The following is an 18,586-nucleotide window of genomic DNA, read 5'->3' as shown; positions in this document are numbered from 1 at the left end:
AGTTTTTCATCATGGCTTCATTGCTACAGTATGTTGCACATTGCACAACTTTGACACCAACGCTGGATTTTTGCCTAATTTCTACTACTTCAGCATTAAGTCTTCACTTTTGCTGACAATGCGTCATTTAAGCCAGAGAAATTTCTGCCTTTTAGTCGTGCCCAGTAATGGATATGGTAGTGATGATCATAGGCGCCGACTTTTATTTTTGCACTGGGTAGCGGATAGTACAATATGACAACCTAAAAACTTTCAAACTGCATGTTTTTGTTTGATTTTTACTAAGCGTGTTTCGTAGATGCAATTGTCTTTTCACACCTGATTTTTAGCTCGATAATTTACAAAGCAACTTTTAAACAAAGCATAGGAAGTAGCCTACCGGTATGTCGTGAATTTTATTGTTATGTTGCTGCTCTGACACTTAACATTTGGCAAAAGTATTTTTGCGAACAGCAGCTATGTCAATCCAACTGTTAATCAACTGGTCAAGTTGTAACCGTGAAGCTTCAGCTTGATAAACATTTAAAATTAGGACGTGATTCAATCGCTGTTGCATTATGGTAGATCGCAAGTAGGTTTTTATGCGCCTGAGTGCACTAAACGATCGCTCCGCGTCGCAGGCGGTGGAAGGCAACAATAAGTATATTTTCACAATGCAGACCACGTTTGAAAGCACTAATGAAATTGTTTCATTGCTTGCAAATAGATCAAGCAGTTGCGACATAGTTGAAACAAAAATCTGTTTTTAATATTGTTACATGTAAACGTGTAAATTTGCAGAACGTTAAAACTGCTACTTTACTAAGTGCACTTTTCAAATAAAACTCAAAAAGTTTCGAAAATTGCATTTTTTTAATGAAATTTGAAAATAGATATAATATTCATTTAGGGGGTGGAGCCATCAATCATCGAGATAATTTTGATTCCAAGTATTTTATAGCTGTCATAATGTATAGCGATATTATAAGCAGTTTAAAAATTTTCAAAAAGAATTTTTGAGGGAGGCAATGGAAAGACCGTATATATTTTATTGATTAATAAATCCCATTGTAAACCTAACAAATGTAACAATGACTTATGACAAGTAACAAATAAAACGATCTCAAAAACAACAAGGAAAAAACTGGTAGCCTCGTGTTGCGTAATCTTCACGTAGCTTGCTTGATGTTACGCGAGTATCATGCTTGTGACAAAAACAATCATTTTCTTTGCAATACTGTATTGGTTCACCTCTTGCTTTACGTTGACTTGAAGCGAAAACCAATGATCAAAAAAAATTTAAACGTCAGTTCAAATTACATTTATTTGCAGTAAGTAATGTAACCTAAACGGGGTGGCTGCCACCCCGCCACAGCGGTTACGGGGTGGCGTGGCCACCCCGTAACCCCGTAAGTCGGCACCAGTGGATTATTATATATAGTCAGAGTCTGTAGCCTAGATTGCTCAGGACAGATTAAAGATATATTTTAGAAAGTGGCTATGTTTACGGCACCTTTTGTTATGAGTGTTGCCAAATAAAGAATTATATTCTAATTTGAGAAAGCTTCAAAGCCGTTGAAGACAAACACTTGTCATTTTGGAAATTTCTGACAAAATTCCTGACAAGAAGTCCTGACAAAGAGCAAACGCATCCTGAGAATTTTTGCACATTTAAAAGTTTTTTCAAATTTGGAACAAGAATTTTTTATGTGGCAACACTGCCACAGATCAAAGCTTTTTGATCGCATATCATGGCGAAAGGGTCATAAGTATAGCCACTTCCTTTATTTTAAGCATACCATCAGATGATGAGAATGAGCTAGGCAACTATTCCATGAAAATAGCTACAAAAATGGCAATTTGATTTCTAATGTTATGAACTTGCTTGTTTGAAATTGGTAATGACAACATCAGTCAACTATTAGCAGCAGTATCTTATTAGTGAGCTTTGTAAAGCAAACTTAACCAAACAACACTTGTAGAATAGTATGCTTAATATACCTAATTACCTGTTTGTAAGGTGAATATGTTTGTATAAATATGAAATAATTTGTAAGGTGTACCTCTAGCTGTAAATACCCATTGTTAGTGTTGCTGGATGTTTTTAACCAAAAATAATATTTATTCTAATAAAGTAGGTTCGAAATGAAAGGAACTCAAAGTAATCAAGTGTGCTATAAGCCGTAACTGTTAAAAATTTTCAGCAACTCCGAAGCAAAACTTGTCCAGTTTTGTAGCAAAACCTGCCAGACTAGCAACCATTGAAAATTGTCATCACTTTAAGGGATTGGCAGACAGTTTTAAGCTTATTGGATCATGCTGTTAACCCTCACCGTAATCGGCAAAACTAGTCCGATTGGAACTGAGAATGCCTGGCAATAATCGACAAATGCCTGACCATAGGTATTCAAAGATACCGTACTGTCTGTAACGGGAAAATAGAAAAAAAAACTTGAATTATCAATTGTCTAGGCTTTTATGAACGTTTACCAAATTTTTCTTTCAACAGTATTATTTTCCCTGACCCAATTTTAAAATAAACCTTTTAGTTGTTTAATTGTAATATTCTGTGGCATAACTAAACTTTTCAAAATGTCTGCGCTTAGTGGTGTGCGAATGGCTGATGGAAAGTATGCTGATGGATCATGGGAACTCAACATTACTGTTACTGATATGAACATAAGAAATGAAACTGGAGAAATATTGTCTAATATTGAAGTTCCAGTGTTAGTGACAACAGAACTTCATGTTGGTGGTGTCATTGCAAAGCTTGTTGATGCTTTAAAGAATAAATATGGTACGGAAAAAAGTTATCGTTTAATTTATAATTTGAGAAACTTATGAAAGCATGGTACTTTCTTGTAATGTAAATTACATTACATGACTGGTGAAAAATCTCATTTAATTTTTAATGCAAATTTTACTTCTAAATTATACCAAGTAGCTGCTACCGTGAGGTTGCACCTTAGCAGAGGGCTGCACCATAGTGTTATCAGGTTACAAAATTGCTTTAAGCAAACTACTTGCCAGGTCTTTTTTGTTTTTTAATTTGTTAAAAGTTACTAACTTAATAATTGCTTTTCATAATCTATTTTTTTTCTAAGATACTGTATATATGATTTTTTAAACTAATTCAGTATATATATTAAAAGAAAACTTAATTATCCAATACAGCAGAAAGAAATGTCTATACAATTTACAAGCTCTGAAAAATTTTGCCACACAGCAGTGTCCTGGCAAACCAGTCAATGGCATGCTAAAATAACTGAGAACTGGTGACTCCACTGTGTGTTATTTTGCATTTGCAATTTACATTTGTGCAAGATGCTTTGTCACCTTCCATTAGCTCGTGAAGAGATAGAACATGCTGTTTATAATTAATTTTTGCAATCTTTCAATACCGTACTGTATATTTCTAAAGAACATGTTCCAGTCTTTTTATGCTTTAAGTGCATATATACTTTACTATTTTTGTGGTTACAGATGTTACCCAAAGTTGGTCAGATTATGAATTATGGTGGCCAAAAAATTGCAAGTGGCTTGACAAAATGGGGCAAGTTCTTGGAAAATATGAAGTTCAAGCGGATGCTCAACTGCTTTACACTCCAAAGCATAAAGTAATGACACGTACCAGCTTGTGATCTATCTAATTGCTGATACATATATACTATCCCTAAGCTAAGGTATACATTACAAACTGGTTGTTCAGATTGTAAGTTAAAGCATGTGTGAGAATTATTATTATTAGTTCGCTTTGTAATGTTTATTATCCACATTGTAATTCTTAATTATTTCTCCAGGTTGTTAGAGTCCAACTTCCAGACTTGCAATATGCAAATATAAAAGTCAATTTTGCTGCAAAAGTTTTTCACACAGTGATTCAAATATGTAAATTTTTTGGTAAGTTGACATTCTCCAGGTCTAGCATTTGATTTTTGCTCATACATGCATGGACTGCTTATGTTTTTTTATTGCTTATACAGTTAGATTACACAAATCGAAATATTTTAAAGGTATTTAGGCTAATAATTTTTTAAATCAAATTTTCGATGAGCGGGTTGTGCAAAATCGTTTGGTAGCTGTTTTCATACTTGGTCAAACCAGTAATAATTAATTAATCAACGCTGATGCTTGAAATGTATTACTGTAGCATACCGTTATCCTCAGAATTTTATTGATATAATGCAAAGAAGAACCAGCTCATGAACTCATAACATTGCGTTGTAGACATTAGACATCCCGAGGAGCTCTCCCTCTTAGTTCCCCCCAAAGCAGGAAAGGGAGAAAAAAATCCAAAGCATCAACAAAGCAATGGAACGCAAGAGGATGGCTTATTAACTCCTAATATCCTGACACCGGATTTAACTCCCACTTCACCTTATACACCTGGTAAGTTTCATTGACTAAGTTTTAATGTGTGTTACTTGTAAAATGTTTTAAATTAATGGTGAGATGGCGCAGAGGATAAGGCGCTGGCTTTCCAATGATTGCTCTCCTGGTTCGACATCCGGCTTAAGCTGATTGTTGATAAACACCGCTCACGTCTATCAGGATGTAATAAATTGGGTGGGTGTAGTTGCTGAAGGAAAGGCGGCCGAGAGAACGAAACTAGCCACCCTACTCTCGTTAGTGGCGAAGGCCTGGTGTGATGAGAACCTTGTCTTCTTATTCCCCTAAGCTCAGTAACTGAGTACGAGACCTTTACTTACTTAAATTGACAGCATGCATTGTACAATCATGCTTGCAGGTTCACCAATGTACAACACGCTGACCCCCAAAAATATGAAAGGAAGTCCAATGACATCAAACAGCTTGGAGTTTCTGGACAGTGCCTTTGTTGATTCGAAACTGTTGATCACTTCAGCCAAGCCTTCCCAACAAGCTCGTGCCAACTTGGTACGACCTAAAAATTTGCTTGAAAAGGCCAAGTATAACATTGGGTGAGAGAAAATTTATGCTTCATTGAATTCATATTTATAGGCTGTGTGTGGACACAGCTATTACAGTACTGTCTACATCTTTTTATTAACAGTACCTGATTGCAATCCAGAAGGGTTTGCTACTATTCGGTGAGAGCCTTTTCGGTGAGAGCCCTATTCGGTGATTTTTTTTGAATTTTTTTTTGAAAATTATTGGGTACCGTAGCCTAATTATCATTGCCGCTTTTACATCGTTTTAACGTCGCTAAACGTTGAAATAAGAACCCTAACCCCCAACCCCCTAACCCTATAACGGCAATGATAATTAGGCTACGGTACCCAATAATTTTTAAAAAAAATCACCGAATAGGGAACTCACCGAAACGGGCCATTCCGATCCAGAAGCCATTCATATTCTTTATTGAAACTTAAAGTGCAATCTTCGAGATAGCTCCGAGGAGCGCCACCGTTGTGCGATACCAGCCCTCGTATGATACTCGACTCTATTCTTCGTGATAGACGTGTGATAACAAACTATCACCTAGTTATGATGTGAAACTAATTTTAGAGTCATAGCGTTTGTAGTGATCGAAAATTTCAAAAATTTAAAGTTTTTTGACCCACTTGAAAATTGCTGAGAAGTGTTTATCTTCGCTGATTCTTAATACCATAGAAATATCCTTGTAAGTATGTATAATTAATACTGTCATTTTGCGTTAGTTATTCATAATGTATTGTTTCCTTTACTCATTCACAATTTTACGGTACTAAGGTGGCTGGATAGTGCCAGGTGTTTGATGGAACAAGGTGTTGAAGAGAAAACTACAGTGTTTCTTCGTTTCAAATTTTACTCCTTCTTCGATTTGAATCCCAAAGTAAGTAATTTTCTGTTTTCACGAAATACTTTGGATTTTTTAGATTAGAAGATTCATGCAACCATTGGCAATTTTGTTTATCATGAACCTTTATTTCAGTTGTTTATTAAATTATCATGCAAAAGCGTTTTGAAAGCAAAGCATTGACCAATATGCAACAGATACTCTCAACCGAATAGGCTATGAAAGTGAATTAACTAAAGCAAGCGAAAAAGCTGGTGTAACCCAACGGGTAAATGAGAGTGAAAAGGTTCAGAACTTTTCACGTGACACAATAACTGTACCTTGGAAAAGGTCAACAAACTGTTGTTTGGCGGTTCTACATTGCAATAAAGGCTGAATGTTCTCGTGTAGAGATAACTAGCCCAGCTGCGGTTATGGCGAATGATTTATTGCTCATAGGTTGCAAGGCGTGTCTGATCAATGTATTTAAAGCATTAGCTCAGCCTTCGTGTATTGCTTATGTCATGCTCTGCTTATTCACTTTGTTATCGTTGGAGGCATTTCGATCATTAACTACGAATTTTCTTATCTGCTGGAAGAATTCCAACTTTTGAACAATATTCGTTACTTGCAATTATGATCTGCTATTATAAAATGAATAAATCATGCAAAGATTGCTCTGAAGTGTCGATTTTTCTTACTCTAATTTCTCCTATTGTGGTGGTGCTCATATTTGCACCGTATATCGGTCCAGTCAGAAAAATTAGTCCTTTTTTATTAATCGTTTTCTTGTGGAGTATTTGAACAAAGAAGTTGTGAGTTATTTTATTTCAGAATATTAAAATGAGAAACTTTTCAAGAGATGTCGTCTTGTTATTTGATGCAAAATATTTGCCCAATAATATGATTAAGGAATGAATAGTTTACGATCATCATTAAAAACATTAAGGTTTCTTATTCACGTTTCTTATATCTACGCATTCTCTCATCAGTTATGGCCGAGATTGTGTTTATTTTGATGAAATATTCATCACGACAAGAATTGTCTGTTACTTTTTTGCTATTCGCTTGTTGCACCCTGTACTTGCTTGCATCATTTGTTCAGTCCACTCACCATCATAATGCTCAGTTCTAACAGTGTTGGCATTTATCATGCGTGATGGACATTTTGCGCGTGCGAGATCTGAGACAAGTGGCTTATTTTTAAACCATCCAGATGATATCTTGTCTGCAAGAATATTCCAGAAGCACTTTTCATAGATCAACGAAATACATTGCTTACGATTGCCTATGAGCATTTCGTTTGTGCTACAGGTAGATATATAGCCTTAGGGAACATTTTTGCTAACACCATCATTGCACAAGACCCGTAGATGAATTTTAATCTGGGTATTACATTCATTTGCTGCGTCTTGGGAAAGGCTGTTCCCACCTAAACAACGCTACGCCACTGAATTCTTGCTAAGTTTTCTCCTCACAAAGTTGTTGTTGAACTAAAATTGCTTTGATCTGTTGGTTGGCGTGGTATCGGACGTAGTAAACATTCTTCCGCTACACAATGGCAAATACCTAACATGGAGTTACTGTTTGATTGTCAGAAATTTCTGTGTTTACCTTATCACGTCATCAAGTGCGAGCGATATGTAGCATTACACCAAAGACTGTTTCGTTGCCTCTATATATGGCGAATCAGCTTTTCTATTGGTTTCTTGTTTTTCCTTATAAAACCGACTGTGTTACCTCAACGGATGACGTGAAGAAATCAACGTATCAAACCTGATATAACGTGAAGAGCGCCTTTTCTGTAGCATGATTTAATTGTCAGAAACATCGGTGAAATCATTTTTGTGAACTACTTGAATGTTTCTCCTTTCACTATTCAAATTTCGACAGCGCTCAAACTTATTGGTAGGTTTTGTAATCTATTGGTTATTCAAACTCTGACTTCTTCTGACCAGAAACGTAGGAATCGGGCAATGCAAGGGCTTTCCCAGATATCAAATTTGTCGTTTTTACATTGATTCAACGTTGAATGAATGTAAAAATAATGGATTTTGCTGTCTGAATTGCTACTACGATGATGACTTTTGTTAGCTGTGGGAAGCGAAAGCTTTGTATCACATACCGAAACTTTTAATGTGTGCTGAAACTCCAAAAACGAAAGTTAAGAGATAGGTTTGTCTTGCAGATTAGCAGCACTTTCAAGTGCCCAGACGTTGAATCAACGTAAACATGACGGATTTTGTTGTCTGATGTATGCTAAATGAATTTGTTATTGTGATTGATGTCCAACATGTATCTAGTGTCTTCATAGTGGAATACCTATGTAGCAAAAGTTACCTTTTCCAGACAACGCGAATTTGCGACGTTCAACAATCGAAGAAGGACCACTTTTGTTAGCTGAGATAGACACTCACAGACGACTGCAAATGTCCGCATTTGAGCCGAAATTAGACTTGGATGACTTCTAACCCAGCTAACAAACAATTGCCGATCAAAGTGACTACGTATCTTATGTTGCAAATAGATCACTGTATCATCATCGGTGGAAATGACATCACACTCACCACAGTTTACCATTGAATTGCTGGTTTCGGCGTAGGTGGTTGCTGTTGCCGGTGGTGGTTGTGCCTGATAGAATTTGCTTTTACATTACTTTTGTGAACAAGTTTTCATGTCAGCTCGCACAATCCCATCTCAGCTCGTCGTTTTTACGTCGTTTTTACATTGATTAAACGTAGAAATCCGTCGTTTTTACATTGATTCAACGTATGAACACGTTCATTCAAGTGTTTGAAAATCAAAAAACACAAAAGACTTGTTGAAGTAGGTTACATTGATTGCTACACCGTGTTATATGTCTCTTTTATGCCTGAATTTCTGCTAATTTCGCTTGCTGTCATATTTTTTCTGTGGATGCAAAACGTTTTCATTGAAATCTTTGCTAAACGCATTACAAGACATGCATTTCCGTTTAAATTAGTCGGTTGTGTTATCACGCTGTGTAATGGAACACGGATGACATAACTGCATGCTAAAATCGCGGCTAGCGTTCGTCATGGGCGAGAAGTCAGAGCAAAGCAAAATCTTTTGGCTGTTCATTGACAACATAAGCGGCTACATTTTTTCGTGTCTGTTTAACTCATTCCGTCATACATTTTTGCATGACAATGTGTCATCCAACATATCAGAATTTCTTTACGTTGATTCAACGTCTGCAGGCATCTGATTCAATAGCTGAATGTAAAAAAGGACATTTACTGGCAAGGATAAAACTTGGCTTTGAAGATAGTGACTTTTCCGTTTTCCTTAGCAACAACCTCTTCTGCACTTTATCAATCACTCTGACGTGTCATGATGTAGCCTAATCTCAATCATGTTGGCAATTTGAACGGATTTATCCACGCTGACCGCACATTTGTTCTAAGTTGTTCTGTCTGGATTATGATAAGCATGGTAATTTTAAAGGTTAAAGCGTTTGTATGTTTTTTTGTACCGCATATATTTTTATCGTTTTTTTTTCTATCTGTTCTTGACTTACTTGCACAAAATTGCGTTGTGTTCGTTTGAGAATACTACATGTTGTATAACGTAAGTTAACAAAGATTTTTGCTTTGCAAGTTGCGACAGAAAATATCCGCACAAAAATCAATCACAGTCATTCAGTCGCTGTTTCGAAGTTTAGCTGTTTGCTCATGGACAATTTTGCTTGTGTAACACACGCTGTACATTTACATTTTTCACTCATTTAAATTTATGGTCTGATTTTTTGCTCTTGTTGACGCTTGCTCTTGGCATGAGCGTTTGGAACCAATAATTTATTCTTTTACCATACCATGTTGTCGTTTCCCAGACTAAACAGAGAGGCTGCTGAATAGCTGCCAGCCTTTATTCCTTACTGACTTTTCAATGGCGAATTTGCTTCCACCTGAGTGTGCATTTTAGATGTATTCTATCTTTACTGCTTCAGTGGACTCACCTTACAATGGTTGGCTTCCGGTGCAGAACTATGCTTCTGAAAGGTGCTTATTACCATTAACGGTCGGCTTTTTGCTTCTCTGCAGTATGACGCTGTCCGCATCAACCAGCTATACGAGCAGGCCAAATGGAATCTACTATGCGAAGAAATCGATTGCACTGAGGAGGAAATGATCATGTTTGCATCTTTACAGGTAAAATTTTTGCACTAAATTTTTTCGAACAAGAAATAGTATAATCTTTTACAGAATGTTCCAGACCTCGAATTTAATCTTGTGCGTAACTTCTTGCGATGAATAAGTGGGTGAGAAAGCAAGGAAGTCACTGTTTGTGAAAAACTTCAATCGTGTGACAGCGAAGTGCACTCAGTAGGAGTCGAATCCGCAACCTTTCGACCTTCAGGTGGCCTTCCACGCGGCCCAGCGCCATTTTTGTTAGTAAGGATGCCCGTGGGATGATCGTTTTGCTCAACAACGCTTCACTTTAAACGTATTATTTGTTTAGTATCACATCACAAAGTTATCGGAGAACACCGATGAAGAAATGGAGCAAAATGATAACAGGGACATTGAGCAGGCTCTACAAGATCTCGAAGGATCCCTAGGAACATCAAGCATATCAAACAAGGTGATTAGCGACCAACACACTATATAACTTGAAGCTTTTGGCTTGGCTGGAAGATTAATTTTTCTTTTTGTTTATCTTGATTTTCAGTTGAGCTTCGGCTTTGTCGTTGTTTTAGTTGATTTTTATTCAACATTAACTTGATGTTGCAGGGAGACATCACCGCTGTTCCAGAACTTGCGAATTATCTCAGATTGTTGAAGTGAGTTACTTTCTAACGATCGCTTTAACTGGTGCCAAATTAGCAGTGCCGCAACTCTTTCAAAAGATGTACATTTGAAGTGTGTTGTTGAATCATAATTTTATCTTTTGTATGTTTTGCTGCTTTGTTGTGAAAAAGCGGCCTATTTAGTTTTTTTAGTTTATATTCACACATGAAATGAGTTATTCATTTGAACCAGCTCAGTAGCACGGTAGTTAGTGTCCTTGCCTCCGGTTTTGGTAAGCCGCATTACCTGGACTCGATTCCAGGTCGAGTAATACCACAGGTTCCAGAAGCGATACCGGCTGTGTCATTTTTTGTCACGTGAAACCGTGGCAATAATGTGGTCACATGGGAAATATGAATCAGTACAAAAATTAAAGAAACTGCCTTAGCAGTTGTAGAGCTACAATAGACGAATCATATCATTGTTATGCATTTGGGTTACGTAGCAATATTGATGTTGAGTAATAAGAGGAAAAAGTGGTGCAGTTGTGAAGTGTGAAAGCATCTTTTGTCGATGCCCCACTAGGGCCACTAATCAAGAACAATCCAGTTGCTTGCTGTTATTGTGAGAAATGGCAAAACTGCATATCAGAGATCCGAGTCATGACTTGCTGGTTTTGTGGGCTGATGTTGTTTTTTTACGTTTCAGGCCAAAGAAATTTGGATTGAAAAGTTACAAGAAGAACTACTTTATCTTCAAGGACACAAACATCTCATACTTCAAGACAAAGGAAGACGCAGCATCCCTGATATCCCCTACAACTGTGAGTCACGTGCATTCAAAAAGAATTGTTTTCACCTCGTCTGGATGCGTTTTTTATTGTCTCGCAGTATACTTGCTATTTTTGATACTTTTGAACAACTGGACGCGGTATTGGCAGGAAATACAGGCTTAACAAGCACATACAACTTCGTTACACGTGGAATGCCGCCTTGTGCTGTCAATCCACAATTTGCAATCGAGGGTGTTTGACCGAAATAGTTTCGAAACGTGGAGCATGCGTACTTTTATAGACAGAATAAGTAGAATCTTAAAATTTGCTATTCTTGTTTTATACCCAACAATGCTTTCATGCTAATTTATCACACCTTCACAGATAAAACTGAAGGGAGCAGAAGTCGTCCCTGACGTCAACATCAGCGATGATAAATACGTCATCAAGTTATTCATTCCAAGTGCTGAAGGCATGTCTGAATTGTGTCTGCGTTGTGACACGGTAAGCTGTTTGTCGTGCTTATGCTTTTTTCATCGTTTCCTTTGTGTAAGAGCATCGAGTTATCAGTGATTTGTATATTTCACCGTGGCATGTCGCAAGGCAATCCAACTCAGTTACCATGTTTCTACGAAGAACCTGTTTTGATATGAAATGTTCTATGCAAATTACGTCACCAATATTCATAAAATATTATTTTTAAAAACAGCTGATGTTTTTCCACTTTAGAAGGTTGGTTTGCTGTTTGTCTGCTTTTTAGTTGAGGCAAACTTCGAAGAAGCAAATACTTTACAGGCAATTTTTTATTCTGAAATAGTGCTGAAAAAATCAATGGGTAGACATTTAAATGTTTCTCGCACACTGCAATAGGACGACCCTGATAATTCGTGATGATCGACAGGCTCTTGTGAATGAAAACACAATCTCTCTCCCTCTATTCGCTTCAAAGAAGCCCGGTCTTCATCACAAAACATCGACCTTTAGTTTTTCGGAATGAAGACCAGGCTTCTTTGAAGCGGAACGGAGAGAGAGAGAATGGAAATGCTCACTTTAAGGTCAAGAAGTTTGTTGCACACCTTCCTGCAGTAGCGAATCATAATGGTTTAAGATTTCATTGCGAAAAATAACATTGCCTGTTACAGGATGTAATATACTGCCAGTGGATGGCTGCTTGCAAGTTGGCGGCGAAAGGCCACACAATGGCTGACGCCAGCTACGAGACTGAGGTTCAAAACTTTCGAACTTTGCTTAAGTTGCAGAAGAGCGGGTCTAGCAATGGTTCTGGTTAGTATTTTTTTTAAAGTTTTTTCACTTACCGCAGATTGATTGATTGGCGTTTATTTTGTTGCGAGTATAAATACACACATTTATTAAGCAAAGTTAAATAATACAAACGATCACATAGAATGTGTGGATACTGCAGCGGGTGGCTGCGAAGTGGCCTGGAAGGTCTTCTAGTCAAGCAGCTACCCTCAACAAAAGAAAAGATAACAAATTTTTGGTTATCGCAGAGTTAATAATCATTCGCTATCTCCGCTTGCAGCAGATTGCGCATCAACATGGGTTACTTGACAGGGCTCCATGTGATTTTATGAGCCGTACTGCTTCCATGCTGGCTCAATGCAGATTGGAAGAGGGTGATATGTCACCAGATGGCATATGGCACTATGGTACTCATATGGCACTCATCGCAGAGTTGTTGAGTGCCATATGAGTACCATAGACATATAATTGATAACAACTTCATATGATAGAATTGTAGAATTCAAACAACAATACACTGGATAAGTATTAAGTGAATAAAGTTTCATGATAATCAGATTATGTTGTTTTTGAAAAGCAATCTTGTGGTTTGGTTTTGATAATAATCTGTGCGATCATTTTTCATGAACAAAAATGTTTTCGCACTGTTGTTGATGCAGTTCTGAACTATCACGCTGACACTTTCAAATTTTTTGGCTCAACAACGCATGAACTATCCTCTTTTGTTTTTTCCTTCTTTGTTGCATTGAACACCGTCACGTTTTAACGGCCAACATTTAGTTGGCTAATACCAAACAGTCCGTCAGCGGACGTTAAAGCGATGTCATAAAAACAAATTTTCCAGCCGGCATGTATAATTATATATATATCACTTTTTACAACTTCTGCAGACGTTGAATCAATGTAAAAAGTAGTTGATTTGCTGGCTGGGTTTCATGGCTTGGCTGGCCTTCAAATTGTTGCTAGGAACTGCAATTGATGGTTTGTCGGGTGAAATGCATCGTGTAAATATTCTTTTTTCTGAGTGTAGCTAGCGGCGAGTTAGCCCAACTGACCACCAACATCGAACCGGAGTATTACATTGCACGGAGGCATCTGAGGAAACTGGGGAACAAGGTGAGAGATTTAAATCTGCTGGCCACTTTGCTCTGTTTTGTTATAGAGCTGGTATATTGTTGAAGTTTTAGAAAAGAAACCGGCTATTGCTTTCTGTAGCTTTGTGCATATTTACAAAAACTTTCTCATGGTGGTTAGTTAGGCTGTCACAATTGCACATATGTATTTGCTGAAAAACAGTCTCATACTGTAAAATCTATTTTGTTCCAACTATCTGCATATTGTTTTTGGTTAACTTTCCCATTTATGTTTGCAAACAAATTTCTCAAAATACGACAAGAAGAATGCACATTGCACATATTAATGAAAACAGCCACCTTATTACCTGCTGGATATTTTACGTTGATCGAACGTTAATTTAGCGTTAGATCAGGGGTTCTTAACCAGGGGTGCACGCACCATTAAGGGGTGCGAGACCTGTGCCTTGGCGGTGCGAGGATGCTGAATTATCAAGGTTTGTTATAATATGACGTAAGATGCAAAGTTGTTTCACCAGGTTTCAACAAAAATTTTCGAACTGTAGGCGTCTATTACTTTTCAGCCAAACCTAAGAGGGGTGTGAGAACTGGTTGGTAATTTCAAGGTGGTGCCGATAAGGCAAAAGGTTAAGAACCACTGATTGGGATGCACGGAACTTTGTTTTAACAGGGCGCGATAAGAAAGGTACAGGAATCGGTAACAAACTACAGCTCCTACAACGTTGTTAACGCCAAACTCGCCTACATCAAAGCTTGGCAAGCCCTGCCTGAGTATGGACTGACTCACTATCTTGTCAAGTTCAAAGGATCTCGCAAAGAGGTGAAAAAATCATCTATCATGCTCCTTCAATTGCTATGCAGTCACTGAGACTTTATCATTTTGTAGTTTTTTTTTATTAAGACTTTGCTTCTTTTCTACCTTAATAGTAATCAAAACCTTTAGTTTTAATGTTTTGTTGGTCAGATTGAGTTCATGAAAAAGCTTTTTAAAAGGCTATTAACTTCCTGTTCTTCATTCGACAAAAACGTACGTAGGCCTTTTCTAGTTTCTATATCATCTACCGGCTACCACATCTCTCATGAGAGCAAAAGTTCATTTTATTTAGATGTTTGTGAGTTGTTATTTTCTACAGTAATGAAAGAACTGGCATTTTGTATAGTTTTTAATTTCTCTCATTCCAGGAATTGGTTGCCGTTGCCTACAACCGCTTTATAAAGTTGGAGCCAAATACTGGCGAAGCTCTCAAAACTTGGAGATACAACACTATGAAGGTAAATATGCGACCAGTCAATGCCGAGCTGCACTGTCAATACTAAGGACTGTCAAACTACTTTACAAGGTTTTTCAATTTTTAAGTTAAAGCAACCCGAGAAAGACACGTGATTGCTGTTTGATAATTCAAATTTCAAAAAGAATTCAAAAAAAGTTTGTTTTTTAAAGTGGAAGGGGTCCATCGAAAAACTTACTTCTTGGAAAAAACTAGGCATTGAATCAGCTTGAAGGACTTTACAAGATTGGATTACGTCACCTTTAAGCATCAAGAAGGTGCAAACGAGTACCACTTTACATCCCGTGTTATCAAAATGTTTCTCGTTGTATTGTTATAACAACTGTTCACTTCAACCTCAGGCATGGAGCGTTAACTGGGATACAAACCAAGTGATCGTGGAGCTTTCAGATGACCAAACTGTTATGTTCGCCTGCACCCGGTTCAGGTCAGTTGTTCATCTAATGTCAACGTTTGTTTTATAAACTATGTCGCCTGAGCTGGTCTTCAAGGACCAGTCTTAGTGTAGAGACGTTGTTAACTTTATTCCAGTCATTCTTTTGCACAGTTGAAGTACCGTAGCACCATTTGAAATACTTTTGATGATTGATTCTGCTTGCGTGCGATTTTGTTTCGATTTTTATAGCGGACCGTTTCGTCTTTTTCAGCCCAAAACTAGTCCACGAGATGATCGGAGGATACATTTTCCTTTCCATGCGCACCAAAGATGCAGATGAGGCTTTGGATGATGAGAAGTTTTTCAAGCTCACCGGTGGATGGACCGGGTGAAGAAAATCGAGATTTGTTTCAATTACTTCCGGCATTGTATTTGACGTTTGCAATCATCAACCAACAAAATACAATGAGCCTTGCTGCTAGTCATCATCCCCAGCTGCACTGAGTCACAGAAAGCAACTGCCATGTTTCTATTGGACGTTTATACCCAGATAACAAAATGCGTCATTTTGCATTGATTCAACTTCTGTAGACGTTGAATCAGTGTAAAAATGGCGGATTTTGTTGTCTGGTTGGTCGTTTACGTTAAAGATCATAGCTGTCGAATCAGTTCTTTTTTGCATTACTGTAACAACTGCAGACCTAGATTCAATGCAGAAAAGGACTGATTTGCCAAGTGGGATGATCCAAGACCATGTTTGATTTTCATAATCCAGGTTGACGTTTACGAGTGTTATAAGTGGAAGTATTTCCATAATTGTTTTTTGTGTGTAAACCCTACACAACCCTGTTGAAGCCCATGACTTTTCCTTCGATACACAGCATCGAAACGCAATTGAATAACCCGCCGAACAAGACATGCCTAGAATCAAATCAACTTTGTAATGAGATCTTATCACATTTTTCTTTTGATTGTTTACGTTTTACTTTAAGCTAGAAGTTTTTTCAAAGCAAAACTAGAACGAATCTTATCAAGTCGAAACGAAATTCTCTCAATACTTCATACAAAATCGAAAAAAATAGTTGTTCGACCAGGCGATTGTGCGTAATTCTAATCAGTGGAGCTTTTTAATTCATTTTTGTGGTCGTTTTTGCATTGTTTTATATTCACTTCATTCAAATGTACGTAATATTCTGCCAAGCTCGTGCGCTTGTGTGTTATAAATTTATTTCTTCCTGTGGGCAGCAGCAAATTTTCAATCCGGCCGTAGCATTGTAGACGTACAAAGCTCACATTGATATAGGAATTTACCCAACTTTTACGCATTTACGCAACCTAAGATGTCATCTTGGTGGAATATCTATTTCAACTAAAGTTTTTTACTGTTAGTTTCCGATTGTTAATCACGTTGTATGTACTTTAGATTGCTTGTTTTTGCTAAGGTAGTTTCTGCTTGTTATGTCAGGTTTTTACTCGTAGGCGCAATTATCTTTGTAAGAAATGTTTCTGTCTGGAAATGCCACGATGCCACCTTCTCCAACGCAACCTTTAGCCGGTGTTGTACACATAGGTTGTGTCATTACTATTAGATAAACGAAACAGAGAGCCGCACTTTTGAAGGTACATTGTTTAAAAATTATCTCGTTTTTGACGCGAAAAGATTAGATAGCGCAGTTTTTTATGATTAGTTTTCAGAGGGGACAGTTACATCATTTTTGTAACATGAGAAAACAAACTTTCTTAATTTGTTTATTTTCGTTGATCATACTTGGTGGCGAGGTTCTTGGGGGATGAGAAGGCTAGGAAAACCAATTTTAAAGCAAAATGAAGCGATAAAAATTAAGCTGTCAATTTGACTGCATGCCAGAATCTTCCGTTTTGAGTTTCAAGCTTCCCGTATTTCCGTTTTTTTATTGTAAAAAAACATTATTTTTTGCCCTTTGAAATGTCAGCCATATAATCAACATTGTATAGAAATACTAGAATTTATTGTTATTGACCTTGTATGTTTTTCACAAGTCGACGTTGATAGACACTCAGTTTACATAAACTTGATGCAATGCATGTACAATTGTACATTTTATATGAAGTCCCTCGCCATTATGTGTAATATTATTTTATGCTTAGCTTAAAGAAACACTTGCTTGTATTTGCGTATATTATTCAAAAGTTTCCTATTTAACCATTTTCCGCTTGAGACAACTCAAGCCAATCAGGCCAACGGGAATGCTAATATATCGCATAGCGGCTAAATCTTTCACTTCCGCAAGACGCTTTTCGTCTTCGGTTCATTCTCTGGCCTTGCAAAATTCGTGTTTTTTTGCATTCGGCAGACGTTGAATCAGTGTAAAAAAAGACTGATTTTGCTTGCTGGAGAAGATTTCCTGAACAACAGGAAATCGTTCAATGTTGTGTACGTGCGCAGGTTATGTCATGTCTTGTATCAGTTGCTGTAATGATATTTTTAAATTGACCTGAACGTGCTTTCTCTTTATAATATTGATGTGACCTGTGTCTGCCCCAAACATGTCTTGAAAATCTCCATAGATTTTGTTTTGATGAATTTGGTTAAATTGATGCACTTAAATATTATGTTTTTTGTATCTGGTTTTTATATCTAGATGCGAAACCTTTTGATGTTGTTTGAAAGCTTGGAAGATACAGCTTCACGATAATCTGCAAGAGTTGCTACCTGCTGTACATTCGTTCAGTATAAATGTCATATCTGCGCTGTTAAAAGCATTCGCATTTCACCCACAAACTGCCACTTCTCAGGCTTCCCTAAAAGTGCAAATTTGTGTGGTCGTTAAGAGATTTACGTAGAATTCTTGCGTAAACGTCTCAAGCAAGTTTGCTGTCAGTGTTTTGTCTTATCAATTAAACGCACTAACATTTGTTGATATCGATTATTTCTTCGTTTATCAGCGTAAATATTAATCGGCTCACAAGTTTATGTTGAGTGTATGGCTGGCGTTCGGTTCTCGTCTGAGAATTTACATCTAGGAGAGCTTTTTCTGAATTTAATCACGGCAGCGTTATGCAGGCTGTTGACGTTAAACTGTGGTTTTTATTTAGGTTATAAAAAAGTGATGCTATTGCAACTAAGAGAAAGGTGACAAATATGCAAGGTTGTAAGCTGATGTTGTATTTGCTCTGATGACGAAAATTTATTTGAACTCAAAAGTTCAATTTTATAAGTCAAGTTACATTAATTTTTAAATAAGTGCGTATAGGCTACATACCAGCAAATAAATATATAATAATAATCTAGTTTTATTTGCGCCCATTGCGATTACGACATCATACAGTAGACTGCAACCACAGA

At 37.2% G+C, this 18,586-nt stretch overlaps 1 protein-coding gene across 1 annotated transcript; it reads left to right on the top strand.

Annotated features, from left to right (window-relative positions):
• The first annotated feature begins 2,498 nt into the window (after positions 1-2,498).
• Positions 2,499-18,212, top strand: LOC145782357 (fermitin family homolog 2-like). The gene is made up of 17 exons (XM_082594145.1): positions 2,499-2,776; positions 3,463-3,596; positions 3,780-3,879; positions 4,207-4,368; positions 4,727-4,919; positions 5,671-5,773; positions 9,781-9,888; positions 10,199-10,321; positions 10,471-10,520; positions 11,176-11,290; positions 11,624-11,743; positions 12,382-12,523; positions 13,533-13,618; positions 14,267-14,416; positions 14,779-14,868; positions 15,227-15,312; positions 15,533-18,212. Exons 1-17 carry the CDS (start codon positions 2,572-2,574, stop codon positions 15,651-15,653), a joined length of 2,088 nt encoding a protein of 695 aa, XP_082450271.1. The 5' UTR covers positions 2,499-2,571; the 3' UTR covers positions 15,654-18,212.
• Positions 18,213-18,586: the final 374 nt, after the last annotated feature.

This window comes from Aplidium turbinatum, chromosome 1, assembly GCF_918807975.1.
Source record: "Aplidium turbinatum chromosome 1, kaAplTurb1.1, whole genome shotgun sequence".
In the NCBI taxonomy this organism is placed as follows: domain Eukaryota; kingdom Metazoa; phylum Chordata; class Ascidiacea; order Aplousobranchia; family Polyclinidae; genus Aplidium; species Aplidium turbinatum.
The sequence above is the reverse complement of the archived record's forward strand: the minus strand, read 5'-3'. Positions and strand labels throughout refer to the sequence as shown.